The 22,295-nt window shown below is 41.9% G+C and overlaps 1 protein-coding gene and 1 long non-coding RNA gene across 8 annotated transcripts in view; one reads left to right on the forward strand and one right to left on the reverse strand.

The window, feature by feature from the left end:
* Positions 1 to 22,295, reverse strand: part of CAMTA1 (calmodulin binding transcription activator 1) — an 863,171-nt gene that overhangs the window by 605,371 nt on the left and 235,505 nt on the right. For all 7 annotated transcript variants that reach the window (XM_050931581.1, XM_050931584.1, XM_050931583.1 and 4 more), the window contains exon 3: positions 13,781 to 13,848. In XM_050931581.1, coding sequence (XP_050787538.1) covers positions 13,781 to 13,848 — 68 coding nt within the window. The remainder of the gene's footprint in view (positions 1 to 13,780; positions 13,849 to 22,295) is intronic.
* The window catches only part of LOC127038748 (uncharacterized), a 471,922-nt gene that overhangs the window by 204,714 nt on the left and 244,913 nt on the right, over positions 1 to 22,295 (forward strand). The gene's annotated exons all lie outside the window — the stretch shown is intronic.

The raw sequence follows: 22,295 nt of genomic DNA on the forward strand, positions 1-22,295 counted from the left end.
CCATGTGCCCTTACAAAACCACACATGCTAAATTCCTTGCACAATGAACTATATTTTCTTGCTGCTTAGGAAAGTCACTAAGGGGAAAACCACCCATGTTGTAAAGGATACAAAAAGAAAGGACTCGGCACAATGCAGCAAATGAAGAGATTAAAAGCAGATTTTCTCAGCAACTGCTGGAGAGTGAGACAAACTCACAATCGGCATCTCTGCCCATGTGGAGAAGAGCCTCTCATTAAGAGTAAGAGGGAGCCCTCTTCTGAATAATAGATTAGGTTTCACTCTTCCCTTAGGATTTTTTAGAGAGGTAACACTTGCATCATTCCTGGCCACTGCATATCTGTGAAGTTCTTAATAAATCAACTCAAATACCTGGCTATATGTTTGGGGATCCCCACTCTATGGGCAAAGTTTGGGACCACATTATACGGCACTTCAATGTCAAACACAAAACAGCTGTGTGAATGCAAAAGCAGAGGTGGAACTTTGAACTGACTGGGAGTTTTCCCATCAGGAAATTCACTTCCTGCAAAATTTCAATTTTCTGTGGGAAAATTTCAGTTCTTCCTTGGAAAATCATTTGCAGTTCTGCAGCTCCCACACACACACTTCCCAGCATCCTGCTAAGCAGGCTGCTGGGGAGCCCAGGAAGCATATTTCGCTTAGAAAACACCAAAACATACCAGCTGGAAGCATGTTTTGATGTTTCCAAAACATTGCATTAATTTAGATCCAGGTAAAATTTCAAGTTTGTTTTTTATCCCAATTTGGGATGGAAAATTTTCCAAAAATCTCAGAAATGGTCACAGAACTGAAATGCTATTTTCCAGGCAGCTATAGGGGAAATCGCAAGCATTCAAATGTCAGGAAATTCCAAAAGTTGTTTCCATGATAGTTGACTCAGGAGCCACCAGTGCTGGCCAGTAAATTAGTGCAGAATGCCACTGGCTTTTTATTACGTGGTCCTATGTGCCAAGAGTGCATTATACTATAATGCTTTGTGGCCTGTCCTGGCTGCCAACTGGTCTCCGGAATTTAAAGTGGTAATTTGGCTGCATATAGACCTGCGTACAGGGTCTGAGACCTTCCTGCTTGAGAAGCCACCCCTCACCGTCTGCCATACTGCTCCAGCTGCAATCAGTGGAAGCAGCCAAGTTAAGAGCCCCCTAATTAATAAATTGAGAGGGCCAGTGGCAGAGTGTTTTGCATGAAGGACCCTGTGCACTGTAATTGTTATGTGATTAGCTCTGCTGTGCATTGAGCTTTTCACAATAAAAAAGATTTAAAAAATAAACAATGTTTTTGAAGTATAAATCACACTATTTTTATTTAAAAATAATCAACTCAGCTAATTGAGAACATTTCAACATATACCCAGTGCAATAAAACACAAGCTCTTCAGCACAGACTGCACTAGAGAGCTGTGCTTGCAAGGTAATGACCTTAACACTGTAAATTAATTCTAAAGCACAATTGTTTTCAATCTTCATTTAAAACCAACCTTAGTTAATCTTGCTTTTAATGATATAGGAAATGGAAATTCCCATAATAAAATAAGTTATGAATATTTATTACCCTATTTTTACCTGAAAATTGAATAATTCATCAATTAACTTTACTATTAATTATTCAATACAAAATTAATATGCTGCAAAATTTTAACATCTTTAGAACCCCACGGCACTTTCTGATAAAAACTAATAGCAGAAACAATGTGATTATGTAATGTGTATGTATGGGGTAAGTGTAACACCACACACACACAAGCCTATCTCTGGCTAATGTTGCTTTCTTGCCTTCCCTCTAAATATAGGAACAGACTTGGGAGCCAGGGACTATGTATGCTGGACAAGCCACATTCCTCCCCTGGGGAATTTGGCTGCCTGTCTCCCAGGGCAGCCTACAGACATTTCAAAAATTCATAAGCTCACAACAAAATCATAACTAAGGAAGTTCCAAGACACAAAATGTTCATTAAGCTAGAATGAAGGTCAAGGGAAAAAAATAGGACTTCAATGAAAACCAACCTTAAATACTCAGAAAATTGAGAGATTAAGTTAGACTGAATGAAATCCAAATATTTGAAATAGGGACATTCAGTTAGAGGACTCATCCTTAGCTCTGTCCTCATAGCAATGCTCTGAGAAAAACCAGAAACTCTGAGACTGCCCTATCAACTGGTATCAAAGAGCTTCATCTCTTTAGTAACCAGTAAAGTGAGAGTCTCGCTCTCTTAGTCCTATAGCAGTTGTGCAGATTCCTGCCCTCTCTGAATATTTTTCTGTGGCTTCTACATGCTGTAATGTTATAAATTATTAGCCCTACAAATCACTTAATGAGGGCCATTGTTTCCCACTTTTATTTGAGATTCCAACAATTATCCATGTGCCACAGTGCCAGAGCTAGCACATCTGCAAAGAGAAATCAAAGCCCTTACAGGAAAAGGAATGATGGCTAGGCAGCAACAGAGCACTTGAGATGTGTGGGCACAGAGCCAGTTTGAAAGCCAGTGTTCTGCCATGCACACGCAGGCTGGACAAGTACAGTTAGTGTCTTCTCCACCTTCGAGACAGGAGTAGCTACAGACTGCAGATTCCTTCAAGCCATTATGAAAACAAAGATGCCAAAGGAAAGCTGGGCCTTCTGAAAGTCCTAAGTCCAATAATAAACACCTTACAAGGAGCATGCGGAAGGAAGGAAGGAAGGGGAGGAGATAGGAGCCTTGCATTGCTACAGAGAATGAATGTTGTTTGGGAGGTTAGAGTTATGGTAGTTCCTTAAACTCTGGGATTTCCCTACTTTCACATGATAGGTTTATTTTAAAATTTAACCTTGTCTCTTAGGAAATTAAGTGTCTAGTGACTGTTTTCTTAACTACCATGTTCTTCCTCTTACTTTACTTACTTGCAGCAAAATTCTATGTCTGGGATAACATATAGGAACAGTGGGAGTCTTGCCTGGGAGAAGACTGCAAGGTTTTCCCATGAGAACACGCTCAATACAGCAGCATCTGCTAATCACCATCTTTCACATGCTCAGGGTGCGCTCTCCCTGCCACTCTGTCACTAGGCTGTCCCCTGCCCCTCTGCTTGGAGGTTCTAGCTTCGCTGTGGGTTAGGAGCCCAGCTGGCCTCTGTTGTGCATCACAATGCAAGGCTCCTTTCTCCAGCTCCCCAACACAGGACAGCTGCTATTTCATCATGGCGTTGTCACTTGTGGTGGGGAACAATCAATTTCGCATTGCTTTGTGCATGTGTGCCTAGAGGCAGTTTTATTGCAAAGGAAACTATGACATTGTCTTGCCCTGCTACCTCTCAATCTTATCGTGGGCTAGTACCTTCCTCTTCAGCGTAGGCACAAGCCCATATTCTACATATGGAACTGAATTTCACAGCAAACCTGAATGCTCCAGAGTCTGCAAAGTAACTGGGAGAAGGGAGGAGAGAAAAGATTATTCTAAAGTGTTTTAAAATCAGGAAAAGTGATTTCAAACCAGTCTCTGTAATGCACAATCCCTATGGCTTGCTTTGGCTACTGGAGTCACCAGAGAAATAAAGTCAAAACTAGTCCCTTCCAAGGCTTTGTCTACACTGACAATTGAATGACAAATTTTTTTTTAAATCTCTGAACGACAACACACACACCACACACTCCCGAAAGACAAAAGTTTTGCCAACGACACACATCGGTGTGAACAGCGCTTTGTCGGCAGGAATGCTTTCCTGCCGACAAAGCTAACCCCACTCGGTGGGGGTGGAAGTTTGTAGGCAGGAGAGCCAACAAACAGCAACTAGAGTGTGTGACTTTTAGCGGTACGGCTGTAGCGACACAGTCGTGTTGCTAAAAGCTGCGTAGTGTAGACAGACTCCCATCTGAATAACACAGGAAGAAGAGCTATTTATTTTCCACTTCCTGGCTGAGGATTTGATTAGGGCTTTGGCTTGATTTCTCTTGAAAACCAGATCCCATCAAATTAGCTCGCGGATCAACAGCAACACAATCCCTTAAAACCCCAATCGGCACTCCAAAACCTAATCTCTCTGGCCCAGTGAAGTCCTTAAGAGGTCGTTCCCCAACCAAAATGCAAAGCCACTTGTAACAGTACTGCCCCCACCATCACGCAACCCTGTCTAACCACAACCCAAGCAGTGTGAAAGACAGATACACAGAGATGGAAGATTTTGTTCCTTTGGGAGATTGTGGACAGTGCTGTATCTCACGGACAGTTCATCCATTTGGTATGGCAATTATTCACCTTAAAGACCATCTCTCACTCAGGCCCTGAGCCCCTTTTATTCCAGTTCCCTACTGTATCCCTCATTTTCAGGCCTTTTCCCATGCTGTTCCCAATGCCTGAATATACTCACTGATCCTCAATGGCACATTTCCTCCATAATCCCCTTCATAAACCTCCCAAAAGCTCTCCCCTTCCTGCTTTCCCTCCAAAAATTACATTTTGCATAAGACTCCCTCTCCCTTCCCAACGTTCTATTTCCCTGCATTGGGTCTTTCATTTAAAGCAAAATTCAAGGGGCTGGCATGGGGCCTATGCACTACTTAAACCCCACAGAAACTCTGGAATTTCACCTTTAGATTATAAACTCTTATGAGCAGGGATCATGTCTCCATGTTCTCTGTACAGCTCTCTGCACTATATAAAAGTGTGAAATAAAAATCCAGCCTTCAACTACTTCTGAACAGTCGGAAATTATAAATTGTTCACGTGCGCATGCATGCACGTGAGAAATGCACATTCTCCATTTTCAACAACACTTTACAAACCAGACCAGGCCTTATTTAATGTATTTATTTGTTATGAACTGAGCCTTACAAACTTCTTGATTTATGAGGTCAGAATTTATCAATAGGAAACACTACACTCTCTACTGTCCTTGTTTATTAAATGAAAAGCTATGCTTGTTTTCCTAACCCAGCAGAGGGAAATTAAAATGCTAAAAATAAACCAGCAGGTAGCAGAAGTAAAACTAAATTACCACAAATAGATAGCGACACTATGTAAATTGCTATTGATTTGTATGAGTACATTGTAACTGAACATTTTTAGTTTCAGAAATATTAATCACTGCCAAGTCTCACTGCCTAGAAATGCCAGGCGCCACCTTCCTGGGCTGAGAATCTCCAACTGGGATTTCCCCCTTCCTTCTCCCCACCCCCCCACCCCTCATTAATGCAGAGTACAGCTCACCACAGCGCCAACCGTTTATTAGGAAATGCTTAAAAAACAAAACAACAAAACCCTCAGCTCGTATTTTTGTGAGTACCAGAGCCAAAGCACAATTGTTTTGCATTCTCTGAGCCTGCCCTCCCCACCACACTCTCAGTCACGTCCCAATAGCAGAATGTCTTTCAAGTGGGAGTAATGAAAATAAGACTTGAAATGGTGAGATGCCACACAAAGAGGGCAAAGAAAAATTGGAGGGACAATTTTCCAACTTGCAGGGCCTTAAGGGAACACTCAGCTCCCAAATGGAACGTTCACATCGGTAATTCAGCAAGTAACTGGCTGTTGTAGGTGCCTACAATGTTAATTTAAGTGTCCATATATGGGACATTCACATCTTCTAATGGTGCTTAGATTTAGAAATCAGGGCTTGTCTGTTTGGAATTGTGCCTCAGTCAAGCAGTTTGGTGTCTACTATTTCTTTGCAATCCAGCTGTGAGATTGTGCTCTCTCTGGGCTTGCTGACAAGGGGGTGAAGCAACATCTAGGAGCTAATGAGTGAAATCTCCACTCAGGAACAGGACTGTGAGGTGCTGAAAGAACTACACAAGAATGCAAATCCCAGTACAGCCATTCCTTCAGGATTACCAGAGTCTCAGTAAGGGAAATCCTCAACATGACAGTCAGCAGAGCTAGCAAAAAAGTGCCTTTAATTCAGGAAGAACAGGATGGTCATCCAAGACCCCTCCTTTCTAGCCTTCAGTCATTATGCTTCTGCATGCTAGGAATTTAAGTATCTAAAGAGACACACAAACGCTTTTCAAAGAGGCAGATTGTTTCCAGAGGAATGAGTGCCCCCCTTAATTCCCAATCAATGTCTTTGTTCATAGCAAACACACCAAGGTGCAATGACAATGCGTACGTGGCCAATGAGGAAAGAAGAAAAGTAGGTTCGTGTAGAGTACTCGAGGGGGGGGGGGATATTCAAAGCACAGCTCCTTCTCATGTGAACTTATGTATACCACTGCCAAGCTCAACGAGACTTGGCATCAGTGCTGAGTTTTAGCAGCCTGCTTGTTTAAATCATACATTCTCTCTCACGGGCTAGAGGGGCAGCGAGAAACCCAACTCCTGCAGAAGTGAAATGGGCAAGCATACACTGTGTAACTGAAAAGCAGACTTTGCCAGATCTTTTAAACTAGCTCTCAAAATTAATTTTCAGTTTTTGCTACAATGGCATATTCTCAGACTGCCAAAACAATCACTTGGAATTGGAACGAGGAGCCATTCTGGCAGGTTTGAGACTTTGCAAATTATTGTAGGTTTTGTGTCATAACAAGAATTTGCAAGACATACTAACAAAATACTCTAAGTTGTACTATGACCATATTAACTGCACAGCAGGCCCCTAATGCAGCACAACAGAAAGATCACCCATAATAGTCAAAAGCGTGGCTGTATTCCCAGAGGCAGTTTTGCACCCAGAGTAGTTAGTGTAAGTTTTTCTACAATTACTCTTACTCCCACCATCTTCTCTGCACCAAATGTTTGAGGAATGTGTTTATTGAAGTGCTTCTGTACACAGGAACACTCGGGAAAATTAATTCAAATTCACTAAAGGTGAGAATTTAAAGTGGATTAATCAAATTGCATTAAAGCTCTGTGTGGATACACTCATTCAGAATTAAAGCGGCCTTAATTTGGTTAAACTAGGAAGACATTTGCAGGATCTCAGTATTAGTTGTGCTATAATGGCTGTAATTTCATTCTGTATCACCTGGTTTATCTCTGTAGCCCATTGTAACACCTGGGCCTGAATGTGCAGAAATACTCTAGGTTTCATTCATGGCCATGGCCATGCTGAGTTCTGGAGGTACCTAACAGCATATCTGAACACATGGATCAGCACAGGATCTGTCATATTGTCTTTGAAAAATTAAGTACAAATGTTACCCGCAGTTCAAACAGGTCTACCTGAAATCATCCCCTCTGCAGTCCTCACCTGTCAGGCAGCTCTAGTTCCGTCAGAAAACTCTAATTTGGTAGAACTTGATTTTTCTAATTTATGTGACCACAATCCAATCGAACATGCACAGTGATCTGCTAACTAACACCTGTTGTTCAGGGTTTTGCTTAATTCAGAAGAGGTAGGTGACTCGGAGCTAAATTTTCTTGAGTAATCTGTATTTTAGATTGTTGAGCTGAAAAGCTCAGGCACATTTTTCAAAGCCTGGCCACATCTAGGACTTAAAAGTCTGAGATAACGACAAATGGAGATACCTGTACTCTGAATATCTTCTTGTAAGCTTAGGTCAGACTCCTTTTTCTGTTTAATCACTTCAATTAATTTTTGTATTATAAAAAAGATAAAATAAGTAATATCAAGCAAAGAAAAAGTGGTTAACACAAAGCTACAAAATGTAACAAGAAAGAGAGAAATAACCCTGCATCAAAGCACAGATGTAGATGGTAAAATCTATATTTATCAGTTGCAAGAAGAGAGACTATTGAATTCTCAATAATCAAATTGTAGTCCTTATAGAGAAACTGTGGTCTAGTGGACTGAATAGCTAATTCCAGCGCACAGAGCATGGGTCTGCAACTCCTGTAATTCTAATCTCCCACTCTACCAGTGTCCCATTTGTTTGAGCCTGTGGTAAGTCATTTAACCTCTCTTTGCCTCAGTTTCCTCATGCTAGAAACAAGGGTAATACTAAGAGCTGGTTGGGAACTTTTGAACTACACTTTTTTCATGGAAATTAAAACTTTTCATGGAATCATCTCAGTTCTGGGTTGAGGAAAATTTTGTTAGGATGAAATTTTTGGTCAAAATCACAGAGAGAGACACCATCTGAGAACAGTCAACAGCCTAGTGGTCAGTCAGATGCACATTCGAGTCACTGGTCGAAAATCAGACAAAGCAAAGACTTGAACTTCGATCTCCCACATCCCACACGAGCACCCTGACCACAAGGCTATAAAGTCAGTCTGTTACACACACACTCTGTCCCGTTCCTTCCCCCTACCCCCAACTGAAGCTGTTCTGATTTGTATAAATATTCATTGGACCATGGGGAAGAGAGAGACTGACTCTTATAATCTGGTCATAGGGGCACTTACCTGGGCTGTAGGAGACCCAAATTCAAGGTCTTGCGCCAAATCAGGAAGAGCTACTGGTTTCATTGGGAAGGTTTCGCAGGTGAGGCATGGGATCCCCGGTCAACAGCCGAGACTCACCCCAGAACAGCCAATAGCCCAGTAGCTAGGGCACTCGGCAGGGACGTGAGAGATCTGAAGCCAGTGATGTTATGAGGGTTAAAGTTTTTAACATGCTTTGAAAATGAAAAGCACTAGAAAAATCAGTAGTTACAGAATGTATTGAGGGAGAAACCAAGATTGTTTGTGTCTGGAAAATCCACTGAGCCACTGAAAACCAGGGTGCCTTTCACAATGAAAATAATTTTATTCTATTTCCTATGGGAATGTTTAGTAATTTTCCATGATTTGCATTTAAATCTAGAAACATCAAAGATTTTAGCAGTGCTACATTACAGTCGAACTTTATTAATTCTCACTAATGACTAGAAGACCCATTGTGGATTAATTGGCAAATTAACAAGTAAGCAAGCAAATATGATTACAAGAAAATATCAAGGTTACTACCTCACTAAATGTACTTTGTTAATTTATGTTTATACATTGTTTATTATAACTAATTAATTAAAACTAATCTCCAGTATGTTTATTAGCATATTTTGCAAAAATAACAAAGTCTTCGTTCTACAAAACCAAATAACTACAGTGCTGTCCGACATTTAATTTTTATTGAGCACTAGAAAGTCACTTTACCAGGAGATTTATGAAATTCATAGAGTCATACGTTCAAAAAAAGAAATCAGGTGTCTCTATGACTATTTGGAAGATTTCTCATTGCTTCTTCAGTCATTATGATTCTGTTAATATAGATATGCATAAGGCACTTTCTTGCCCATAGATTATAGAGATAGTATACAAACATTAGGACATCCATGCGCACCATTTCTTTGTAAACATGGGAAGGGAACTCAGTTGTTTTAACTTATTAATACCCTTATTATAGATTAATTCAGTGAATTATTAATTGGAAAATATTAAGCCATGTTGAAATTCCAGACATGTAGATACCGCCTGAAACCCAGAGCCACTCCCTCTTCTGCCAGCCTGTATGTTAGTGCAGTAGAATTATTTCTTCCCAGGCCAACCCTCATTCAACACATTTCAGCCAGAGCAAATGCCCCAGCTGTGAAAGAAGCATTAGGTTTCCGTTATAAACATGCCTTTCATTCTAGTGTCAGACAGCAGAGCTGTGCTACCCTATAAAAAGGACAAACTGGCACGGCACCTTCCTAAATCATTCACATGCATATTTCAAATTACCTCTGCACATTCCCTTGTGAACATACAACATTAGCTGGAGCCAACTCTGCAAAGGGTCTCATCTCTGCCATTCACAACATCCCATTACCGACCTTTCAGGATGAATATTAGTTTGCAATTAGCTTGTCGTGTGACATTATTGTATTGTAATGAAATATTGTCATGAATATTCAACACACAAGGTCTTAACCCTATGATCTTGAACTCCAGTCTTCAGATACACCACTGAACATGACACATCATGGCCAAGGACCTGCAGAGGACACCAAGTTACTCTCTTCTTGATGCACACATGCCCCAGCCTGCAGTTTGGAACCTGCACTCCACACTTCTTGTAGGGAAAATATCCAACAGACAACTTTTTGTGGACAGAAAACTACTTTTGCAGAAGAGCCACTCCCAGCCCCTTTCCCCATACGTTTATTACCACCCAGTGTTGCTTCCCACTAAAGAAACGTTATAGCACCCCATTCCTGAATCAAAACAGCCAGCTCCCAAGCCCCTCTTTACAATTAGGATGCAATAAGGACTAATTGTATTGTTAGACCATCAGAAAGCAGCACCGACAGGGGTCAGCCCCTTCCTGAAACTCACATACCCAACATCTCTATGAGTGCCAACTACAGCGATTCATTTCATAGCGATTCCTCAGCTCACACTATGTATCATTTTATTAAGAAACTCTATAAGTGTCAGTGGTGCAATTCATTTTTATTAATTTTCTAAGATGAAATTAGCAGCACCTGCAGCACCAAACGAAGAATGGGGAATGTTCCGGTTCAGTGCTGGATCGATGTCATTAATTCTTTAATACCAAGAGGCCTGTTTGTATGAACTCAGCATTTAACTGCACCAATTAATTTCAATATTAAAAAAAATTTCAAAATGAACTCAACAACTAATTTAAGAAGGTCCTTGAACAGCCGTTGCAACTTTCCTCCTCATGGGACATTATGCTTTCAAGTATAAATACACAGGAGTAGGATATTGTAATATTAATAGGAAAATTGCTATTTTCATGCATTGACTTTAGCAAACTAAACAAACCCTTAAAGTCTTAAAACATTTCCAGAAACACATGCATATTTCTGATGTATTTAATGGTGCTGTATATATCCCCAGACTCTGCTTAATATGCTTTCTGACCACTCAACAGGCTGAGTTGGCAAAGCTCAAAGAGACGTCTTTTTGCATTAATTCTATAACTCAAGCTCCCAGGTCAGAAAGCAGCCTTTCCAAATGCAATCGTTTTACCTATTGTTCTGAAGCCAATGGGCGGAATGAGAACCTGTTTACACAGCCCCAAGAAAAAGGTGGCAGCACCCAGAGACTGCAGATGAGATGCCTGTCACTAGTGATAAAATATAGACCCCGATCTAGGCTAGAGAGTGTGTGACACACACTGCACCCCAGGGGAGCACGCTGCAATCCCCATATTCATCACTCATAATTGTGATATTGCAAATAAAGCATGCCATGTGAGGTACCACGGGAAAGGTTATGATCTGCTGAAACCCATTGTTCCATCTAAATATGTACATCATTAATACATATGAGAATTGTGTTGTTTGGTTGTCACTAAAATATGCTGTAGGTTTGGAAAGTGCCCAGGTACTAGCTCCCCCAAAGACAATAGTAAGGAAAATAACCAACAGCCATTGTCCAGAAAGGGAACTACAATACAGTGACTCACCTGCACAAGGCCACACCAGGGGAATTGTTCAATCTGGCCTGGAGACTCAGCAATACCCACCAGACATGCTTGGACTTGTGTTCTCCAAGCACATGGACTGAGGGTATAAAACAGAATACAGTGGCCACATGCTTGGCCTTTTCTCCTGCTCCCATCTATGCTGCAAGCAACAAGGACATTCAGAAGACTGAAGAACCCAACAGAGGAGACTGGCCCAGGTTTCAAAGATGAAACCTGTGTCCTATGAACTGCAATATCCAGTGGGGTGAGGAAAACTGCTTAATCTAGATGTTGCCCAGTCTAATAGGGTTGAGAGTTTAGACTGTGCGCTTATATTTTGGTAACCACTCTACTTTTTGCCATCACTTATAATCTATCTTTTGTAATCAGTAAATTTGTTTTACTGTTTATCTTTACCAGTGTGTTTGCATGAATTGCTTGGTAAATTTGCTCAGGTTTAGGCTGTTGTATATCCCCGTTCCACTGTGGAAGTGGTGACCCAATTAACAAAATTGCATTGCTCAAGAAAGGGTTTTGAGCAGTGCAAGATGGTATAGTCCTGAGGTACAAGGCTGGAAGCTGGGGGGGGATTTGGCTGGTGCCTTTCTCTGTGTAATTCATGGGTGGCTCTGGGAACATTCATACAATCTAGCTGGGTGTGGGGCTCCACATGCAGTTGTGCTGAGTGGTAACAGCACCTGGAGGGGTTTGCTGCTTGTCACTAGCAAAGCGTTGTGAGAGACAGCCCAGGCTGGAGAGTTAAGAGCACAGAGGTCCCACAGTCCCAGGCTGCACCCCAGGGATCCTATCACAGTGTGCACCTAAAGTTCCTTGAAAGCAAGAACCTGAACTATCAGCCGTTGTAGTAAAACATTTGAGTCTAATGGAACTGGGTGCATCACCTGTAAAAGCAATAGCACATGAAATCTCTCACCTCTCAATCCTAACGCACACCACATTTTGATAACGATTAATGAAGAACTTGTTTAATAATGTAAGAGAATGTTAAGGCAGCTTGAATGCTAGAGAAGTGGGGGGGGTGGAGAGTGTCCTAAGTTTAACAGAAGTTGTTTTCTAACTTTCCAAAGAAAGCCACCCTTCTCTTTTCTTTAACTGCTTATCATCCTCCTTTGTCTAAATCCTCCCCTCAGCTGTGAGCTATTAAACATTCAGCAAGTTAATTTGTACTATTTGTTACGGTCAATAACCATTCTTGTATCTTACTATAATTTCTGCCCCTACTAATTACAAAGGAATATGATGCCAAACCAAGCAACAAACTATTGAAGATTCATCTTGTGCTGTGTCTGCTGTAGCTCTCTCTGCATTTGCATTTCTCGGGGCCATCCCCAGTGGGAGATGGAAAAGGCACTCGCTGGCTGTACCCTCTTGTCTGTGTGAAGCATCGTCGGGCTGCTCTCCGGGCAGTTGTGAGCACATTGAACTGCAGAGGCCAGAAGCAGGAAAGCCTCCCTTTCAGCTGCTCTGGCCTCCTCCCATGAAAAGCACTAGAGCGTCTTGTATTATTCTGGGGCAGGTCTTACCTGGTTTACAACATTGAGTAGTTCATTATTCCTCCAAAAATGTGTTCTCACACCAGTGACCCAACAGCCTAGTTGTGAACAGGTGTGAAAATGCACTGGGTTTCTCCCAACTACACAGCAAGAAAAATAGAACTTCAGCATGGCCTGCTGAGCTAACTCTCTTTTGACTAATAAACCCTTGCTCCATTCATTGTTAATGAGAAAGATGCTGTAATTTAGAAAAAGCAAAAATGTGGTTTTAGATAACACCCCAGAACTTTATACACTCTCCGTAAGCACAAGTTCCTTTTCTTGTTTTCAGTCACAAGTAGTGCAACTTCATATCTCAACATAATAAAATGATCATCAGGATTCCACAACAGGAAAACATCTGCAGTCTTTAATTTATTGTATCAGTTCCCAGCGGGTTGCAGAAGTTAAACATTTATGGCAGTTAGACGAATACATGACATTTACTGCTTAATAAACTGCAAACATGCCTGTTAATTTGGCTTATTGGGATCTCCTTGCCACCAGACACTTAACCCCAACAAGAAACATGCCAAAATACAAACAAACTTAGAGTCTGCATTTTAAACAGGAAAAGTGCAAGGGATTTTTTTTTTTAAGTTTCTGGCTAACAGATTAGTGACAGTCAAGATAAATAGCCTACAACCTTCACTCAACAAAGCCTTTTAAATGCATTCATCTGAAAGGATACAATTAAATGTTAAATCATCAGGTTAAAACTTTTACCTGTCAAGATTGCAGGTGGTCTGTTTTTAATCAATCCGATTTCATTCAATAAAACACTCATTAAGTCAATTAATGAGACTTCAGTGTCACAAGCTATCAAGCGTGACTTGGAGTTTTCACTTTGTGCCCAATGAATTGATTAGCAAGTCAAGTCATCAGTGAAAATAAATCAATGTACATTTTCACAAGCTGCAATATTAGCAATGTTACCTTGTTTTAGGGGAAGTCGTTAGCCATTCTTCATGCTTTTCAAATGTTATTAAATAAGCTGCAATTTCCTGAAAAAGAAAAATGTGCAAAAAAGAATTAACTTGCATAGTAGTTTTGGAGACTTGAAAGTTTCACAGAACAGAACTTCTCTAAATCTGCTCCACCCTCAAGTAGGATACTGTCGATCCTGCCTTTGCTGCTAGATCCTTGACTTTAAATCCAGTTTCAAACGTGTTCTGTGTACCACTTGGCATGCTATAATGAAAGCCTTGGGCTGGAAAGGGCAATCTATAGTGAGAACCAAAATATTTCAGCCCTGAAACAGAAAACCTGAGAAATGGCTTCCTAACCCAAATACCATTCATTTAAAAACAGAAGCAGGCAACAGGTCTTCACTTAGTCACAGTCACAAACATTCTGTGTTAGGAAGGCCTCTGCCAGAGACAGAGCCATCCTTTAAGTCTTTCATCCAGGCAGGAGAAGTTGTATTTTGCCAACTTGGACTCGAAGGCCCAAGCCCCCAAAGCCCAACTGTGTAAAGATTAAAAGGAAAAAGGAGAAATACATTAACCTTTCTCACCACACAGAAACCTCAGATAACTTCATCTACTGTGCAGCTCCTCCCAGCTCTGAGCTAAGTCAGAAAGCTAAGGGCACGATGGTGAAAACGTGGGCACCCGAAGAGAAATTAAATATTTATACACACAACATCACTGCAGATAGAATTACGGATTAATAAATAAATTTCCATGAAAAGCCAGTGGGTGACATCACTGTAAGTCATTGCTCCCACTTGCAGGCATGATACGACCCATTACTTCCAGATGAGAACTGATTTGCTCAGAGGAAATTGGCAGAGTCTGTACGTTAAATTAAGATGGTGTTGGTATATGTGTTTCATAAACTTCAAATTACTACAAAACACCAAATCACCTTCCTTAAGCCTAAGAAAAAGCTGCTGAATAGGAATTTTGCATCGGTTTTCAATCAGAAGACTCAAAGCACTGCACTAGCGTTGGAGTTATGCACATGTGCATTTTATGGAGAGGAAGACACTAGACTGAGCTCACAGCATCTCCAAATAGCACTGGATTTGTCACTCCCCACCTTCAAATATGACCTACCAGTCCATTCCTCTCCTGTTTTGTCAGAACATAGGAACTGCCATATTGGATCAGACCAGGGGTCCACCAATGCAGGGGAAGGTGTAAGAAACCCCTTGCAATACCCTGCCCATAGAAGATGTTTCTTCATAACCTTGTCAGTTAGTAGATGGTTTGTGTCTTGGCAATAGGTTTTATCTTAGTATGCCTGATACAATTGTGGATCATCTCATTGTCTTATAAGTATCTAATCCATTTTAGAATCTTGCTCAGCTCTTGAATTCTACATCTTGTGACTGAGAGTTCAACAAGCTGATTATGCAACGTGTAAAACTAAATCTCCTTTTATTATTTTTAAATCTCTTGCTCACAAAAAGTAGGCTATTCTTACCATTGGTCAGGTGACTGAGCAGGGAAGATGTTAAGATGATTTAGGAAGGAAAGAAGTGTTTCTGGCCAGCCCTTTAGAGGGAGCAGGTTCACAGCCTCAGCTCAATAGAGGATGTTACAGACTACTGCAAGGAATGAAACATTCCTTGAGGGAATATGCTTGGCAACACTTCATCCTTCATTATTTACAACTGTAGCATACTGGCAGTAGCAATACTAGAGCAAACATTAGAACTGCTGAGTGTGTAGACTCATTATGGGGACCTGCATGTGGCCAGACAACCCTCCAGAAAGAGCCTGTCATGCTCTAACCCAGCACAAAAGCCTCTTCCCAGCAAGTATTACTCCAGCAGAAGAGACTGCAGAAGTCCCGTTCATTTGGCTTTCACCCAGACCGAGCACGTCCCACCCTAAACACACCACACCACCATGCACATTCCAGTGCCAGCCCATCACTGCCACCCTCAGCAGATAGTATAACGCCTCATATATCAGTGTCATTAAACCATCCAGAGAGCAATCCAGCCACCGTGGAACAGTTCCATCCTAAAGAGGCAAGCACTCTACTAGATTTGTACAAATCTCTCTAATTAGTGATTGCTCCTAAGCTAAAATAGAAGATGGCAGATTTCCCACATATGGGCTGCAGCACTCTGCCTCTGGGCATATGTCAAAATTATGTCTGAATATCTAAGACTGTCTAGACTCCTACTAACCGACAAGGTGGGTGAGGTAATATCTTTTATTGGACCAACTTCTGTTGGTGAGAGAGACAGACAGTCTTTCAAGCTACCCAGAGCTCTTCTTCAGGCCTGCAAAAGGTACTCGGTGTCACAGCAAAATACACGGAGGAACAGATTGTTTAGCGTAAGTAGTTAACACGTATTTCAAGAGACCATTCAAGGTCTGTTAGGAACCAGCAATATCCCACATTACCATTGTAAAAATTTCCAAGAACTTGAGAGAGAAAAAACACAAACTGCTCATGCAGAACCTCCTGCGTTGGAAAGCAGCTTTGCTTTGGCATTTCTTCCCCAGTGTTTCATGTCTATACCCTCTACCCCACATTATTGGCATTAGAACTGTGTTTAATAATTATAATTTGCATAGAATTGTGTGCAATGTTATTCCCAATGTGCAGAATAGAAACAGGACCACTGTTGGCTACACTCATGATTTTACAGCAAGCCTCGCAGTATTTGATGTGTTTCATAAAGCCCCAGCTCCTGGAATCATATGAATAAGAGAGAATCTTAGCATTCATTTAAAATAGAAGAAAAATATTCTAGCCCACATGCTTGGGTTTGGAAATACTGAAAGACACAAATACCTCACCAAAAGAGAGAAACTATGTCAGGCAGGGAGGGTGGGTGTGCACCACCCCGGTGAGGGAGGATCCAGCCTCTCTCAGCTGTGAGCTCCTGCCCAACCACCAGCAGGCGTGGAGACTACCAAACATGGAGCCCCGTCTGGGCTGGGAATGTAATGGGGGTTTATAGAGCAGCAATGACTCAGATTAGCAGAGGGCTAGTGAGGTGGGGAAGGGACATTTCAAACAGAAGAGGGAAAGGGGCATGGTGTTGGAATGGGGCTAACAGGGTTCGCTCTGATGAATATACTCTCCCTCGGCACAGCTTTATGGTCCAGGTATAACTCCTAAATGTCAATCTTCCAATCGGGGTGGTGCAGAAGGGTTACATGACTCACCCCAGACAGAGACAGAATTCAGGAGATGCTTGTGTCTTGTCCTGGACTCAGGCCATGTCTCTCTCTCATAACCCTCATAATATATTTCTTATTCACACAATTAAACCAGTTTCCCCAAACAGATTTTCAGTACAGGATACTGCACATCCCAATGCATGAACAGCTCAAGGAATAAGTCTGAGTAGCTGCTGGACTGAGGGTCAGAAGAACTGCGTTCTGCTCCCAGCTCCAAAACTGACTTGCTGTGTCACTTTGGGCAAGTCGTCTTTCTTCAACTGTGAATTGGGAGTAACAATGCCACATGCCTGTTTCTGAAGAGCAATTTGAGATATGTGGACCAGAAGCACTATCTGTGTGAGGTATTGTTATATGGGATCCCAGTCAAAACCTCTCCTTCTACAGCAGCCACTTGTTGCTTAAAGTGGGTGCCCATTTCAGCTTGCTGAGATGGAAGCATGAGCATTGGCAACAGGGCAAGGAAGTCCAGCTGCCATTCTTAGCATGTCATTTGTGCTGTTAATAGTCAAAGAGAAAAACAGCAGCACCCAGACAATATCTATCCCTAATATTGGCATTGCAGGGCATACTCCCTTCAAAGTAACCTGCAGGATTCTGATTGTTAGCACTGACCTCCTTCCCAAGTAACAAACCCAGCTCAAAACATACTTCATAGTGTCTGGGAAACCGACAGGGCTGGTGTGTAAAGTGAGCTAGAATGAACAAGGCAAAATAACATGAAAGCAAAGACTCTTTATCTTTGCATCATTTAATCTCCATGGCTTGGATTCAAATCCCAACCAGCCACAAGAACATTTTTATTTTAGCTTTTTGTTATAAATTATGTCAATGCCTCCCTGCTTGCTGATTGATAGGCTGCGCTGCATGAGAGACTGTTTAATTCAGCACAGAGCTGTATCCTGGCTATAACTACCATACCAGTAAAGGCTCAAACCACTCAATTCAAGTCAGGCTGCAGAAAAAGCTACAAATGTCTTTTCAGAGATATTCTGATGATCACTGCTGTTCCTGCCAGCCCAATACAGGATGTGCTACAACAAGTTTAGAGGGATATTTTTTACTCCTGTTTCTTTAAATTATATTGGCAGCATTAGAAAAGGGACTGATGATGATTCACACAAAATGAAGACGTGACCAGCACATGCAGGTTCATAAATCCCCACTCTGACTGGAGCCCAGTGAGGAGAAATCTAACCAAACCACAAGAGCGAAGGTCAGGCTGTGTTACTTGCCATAAATCCAGCTGGCCACTAGGTGTCAAGCTGGCTCTACCACAAACACACCCAGGAGAACATTTCCTTGTGGGTAAATAAGGGCGTCTTAAAGATAGTTGCTCTGAAGTAACAAAAACTCTCTCATGACTCCCTGCCTCTCCCAGCTAGGCCTGGAGGTGCCTGGTTGTTCCTGAGCCACAAGTGACCTGTCTTTGCCTTCCATCTCTCTTCCTCAAGCTCTTGGGTCTTCTGTTCACTGCACTGGTGCAGCATCACCTGCTGCACAGCCATCAGCCTGGTCAGGTCGCTGAGCACTCCTTTAGGGGTGGGACAACTGCAAATAGGAACTGGCCTGACCCTCTGCCCAAGTCACCAACCCCAACCTGGATGGAGAGCTTCACAAGCCTATGGTTAGGGGCTGCCTAGACCTTCTCTGGCCTCACATCAGGGCATAACTCTCTACAGCATTCAGAGATCGAGGACGCTACATGAAACATGCTGGAATCCTGAGTTTCCTCCTGGCTGTGACCCATCCACTGTACCACCACCACTGTGTCTGCCTCCCGCAGCCACATTCTCCATGCGGCAGGCAGAGCTGAATCCACAGCTTGTGAGGCCATTCTGGACCCCAAACACACTGTCGTCTTCAAAACCCGCACACCTTCTGGCTCAGCTTCCCACGGTCTCTTTTGTCTCACAAACACCTCATGGGGGCCGCAGGCTAAAAACACTTATGTTTTACATGACTGGTAGGCTGTTAAAAACAGCCTCTACAATGATCCTTTTGTTTCCCATCCTCTGGAGCGGCTTTCAATGGAAAAAAGAGGGAGGTTGCCACTTACTAATTACAACAGTTCAATTTGACACATGCAGCCTCAAAAATTAGTATTTAAAAAGGGCCTTTGCATAGGAATAAACGTGACAGCAGAGACAATTTTTCATGGATATACACAGCGCAAGTATTACAGCTTTTCATGGGCTGGATGCAAGCACCAGGTTCTCTCAAATGGTGCCTCTAGGTCTCACCATGCCCCAAAACTCTAACCTGCACTAGCCCGATGAACATCTCAGCTGCACGACGACAGAATTGCACATAAAAATATATGAAATAACCTCAACTATTTTACAGAACAGTGAGATGCAAGGCTCAACTGTGACACAAGTTAACTAAGTAAAAAGCTGGAAATCCCATTAAGGATTTGTTTTAAAGTTGCACAAGTTGGGAAGGTCATAAGCACAAAACTCTCATGGAAAAGGAGAGGATTCACAGTACAGTATTTGCATAATTAGACTGTCCAAAAATACCATGCAAAAATAAAATATTCCCGCTGGAATCCAGCTTTGGCAACATGAAGTGTTGGCAAGTGTGCAACCAGTAATGTTCTCTCATTAATGCCCCATATTCAGGGCAACATGCTGACCTACGCACCCAGCCAATCCAGCTGCTCCTATTTTTCTTGGCAAACTATTCAGCACTAGACATGTGAAAATGAAATGCTGTTTAAGCAAAGTTTGACCCCAAATCCATTAGGGTCAGTGTAAGGCAGGAATAGCCATATTCTCCAACTTTTCTTTACGGCAAAGCCACTGTGAAAATCTGCTGTAGCCAACTCTGCCTACAGTTCACAATTATACAGCTTCCAATGCTGTCTTGTGCCCAGTGCTTAATTTGTAATGACAGAAGCAATTTTACTTTCATAACTGATGCGGCAAGCCCAGACAGGCCAGTGCTCTGAATCGCCAGGCCCAGAGGGGCCGGGGCTCAGCCCTGGCACAAACAAAACACTGCTTGTGCCAACACAACCGTTCTAGTATGCTCTTGTGCAGGTACTTTTCTGCCTCCCAGGGAAGTCGGAAGAATAAACTATTTATTATATTAAGTGCTTAGATGTGGTGGTGATGACCAGCATTGGGAAGCTTATACGTAAATGTGGAGCCTCATTACGTAAGTTTCACATCAAAAGTGAGCTGTTCAGTCCCTCCAATGTTCCCTAGAGAGCCTGCAATCCAACACAGCGTGGGGTAACGTTGCTCTGGCACCCCATCCACAAGGATGCATTCAGAAGTGTTTACTGCTGCAGCTCTGTGTCAACTGATAATCTCTCTCCAAAAAATACCTAACTAAGTCTCCATCAGCTTTAGGTTTTTCTTCTCAGGGAGATCTGGATAGCAGTAGCGAGACAGAAAGGTCAGTAAAGGCGGATTGAATGCTATATTGCCTCAAATTAGACTCAAACATTTGTAGTTTATTCTCCAGTGCTTTTGTAATAAAAGCGTCTACAGTCTATACAATCCAGAATATTATGTACACACAAAAATGGGTCTGTCAACCATGAGATGATAAAAAAAAAGGTCTTTATGAGAGTTCTATATAAAGGGTTTATCTGTATGGTACCAAAGCTAAGGGGGGAAAAAAACAATGCTCTCCAACCAGCTGGCCCAAGCATCTGCTAGAGCCACAAAATGCAATTATATTACTCCCAAACGAGACGTAAAAATATCTTGTTTCCAATACTCATGGTTTTAAGACTCATACTTAATGTCCTTTGAGTATTTCAGTGGTGCCAGATCTGTGTTAGGTACTTTATTAGAGTTGCGTGAATGTCATATTAATGACTTCTAACCAACATGTTTACACTACAAATAAATTCTCCCAGAATCCATTGCAGGACTCATTTTACAAACAATTATTGGTCTGTATTTTTAAAACGATCACTATTGCAGGAGATTTTAGCAATGCCTTCATACACGAATAAGGGAAAAAAGCTGTGCTGACGTCCTGAATATGCCCCCTCATTATTTCTGATCGGATGCCATTTAAAATGCAGTGTCAAAATAATGTCATGCAAACCCCCAAAATCTAATAACTGGAACAGCTACACTGGACACAATCTTGAGGTAAGCAACAAATGCTGCACTTTTACCAACCAGTCAAATCAGATGAATAAGTGAAACACACACAAGTTCTAAAACTCTGACAATGTGCAACTAAACGAAGATGGAAGTTAGGTCTACATTGGAATTAGACACACGAGTAGGGTGACAAGATGTCCCAATTTTTGGGTCTCTCTCTTATTATAGGCTCCTATTATCGCTCACCCCATCCCGATTTTTCATACTTCCTGTCTGGTCACCCCACACCTGTGGCTGGTGCAGGCCAGCTGACTTGTGTTCGCAGGACTCAGGCTAGAGGGCGGGGACGGGAGAGTTGAAAAAAATCAGTACAAAAATTAAACTTCACAGTTTTCTGGATAAACAAATATCATGGGAGAGGATGACAGAAAAAAAGTAATAAATGGAGAAAGTAAGTAAAAGCAGCTTAATGCTGTGGTTTATTTCATGAACTGTATGTTCACATGCCTGTGTATGTCTTCTACTACATTGCCTTACGTCAAGAGTCTCATTTACAGTTAGACTAATTTATTAACATAAACACATCTACCTAATAGAAGGTATTGAATTTTCCTAACAATCAGTATATTCATGTACTTGAGTGGTCTAAAATTTGCGTTTAAAAAAAACAGTAAAAACTGAATAATATTTTTTGTAAAACCCAGGAAATTTTAGGTAAAAATTTGTAAAAACTGAAAACAAGGGGGTTTAAACCAGGTTATAGTGCGCACTCAAATCCTACGCTTGGACGGAAAGCGAGCCCTAGAATGGAACGGAACAAGCAGCACTGGAGGAGGGAGGCAGAGCTTCTGGAATCTGGATTCATTGTCTGTTCTAGTACAGAACCCTAAAGAAGCTATTGGCAGATGGTTTGTACATGCAGACACTTAAGGAAACAAATGCCTTCATATAGAGATAGATCAAGCTGGTTTAAACTCTAGATCCCTCCAAAGTAAGTATGTTCAGTGGGTCACAGATAGGTTTAGGATTTTGCCTAGGGCAAGTTGCCCAGAGGCGATGCTGCCATAAAGCAGTTCCTGTAGGTATGAGGACATCAGAGTTTAGAGGCGGGAGCCCTTGTGGCAAACTAGTGTCAACAAACTCACTTGAGGAGGTGGAATGGAAGAGCTAATGGGTCTGAAGTCTCACCCTGACTCGTCTCTCTCCCCAACAGAAGTTGGTCCCATAAAA

Source organism: Gopherus flavomarginatus, chromosome 21 (genome assembly GCF_025201925.1).
Source record: "Gopherus flavomarginatus isolate rGopFla2 chromosome 21, rGopFla2.mat.asm, whole genome shotgun sequence".
Taxonomy (NCBI): Eukaryota; Metazoa; Chordata; order Testudines; family Testudinidae; genus Gopherus; species Gopherus flavomarginatus.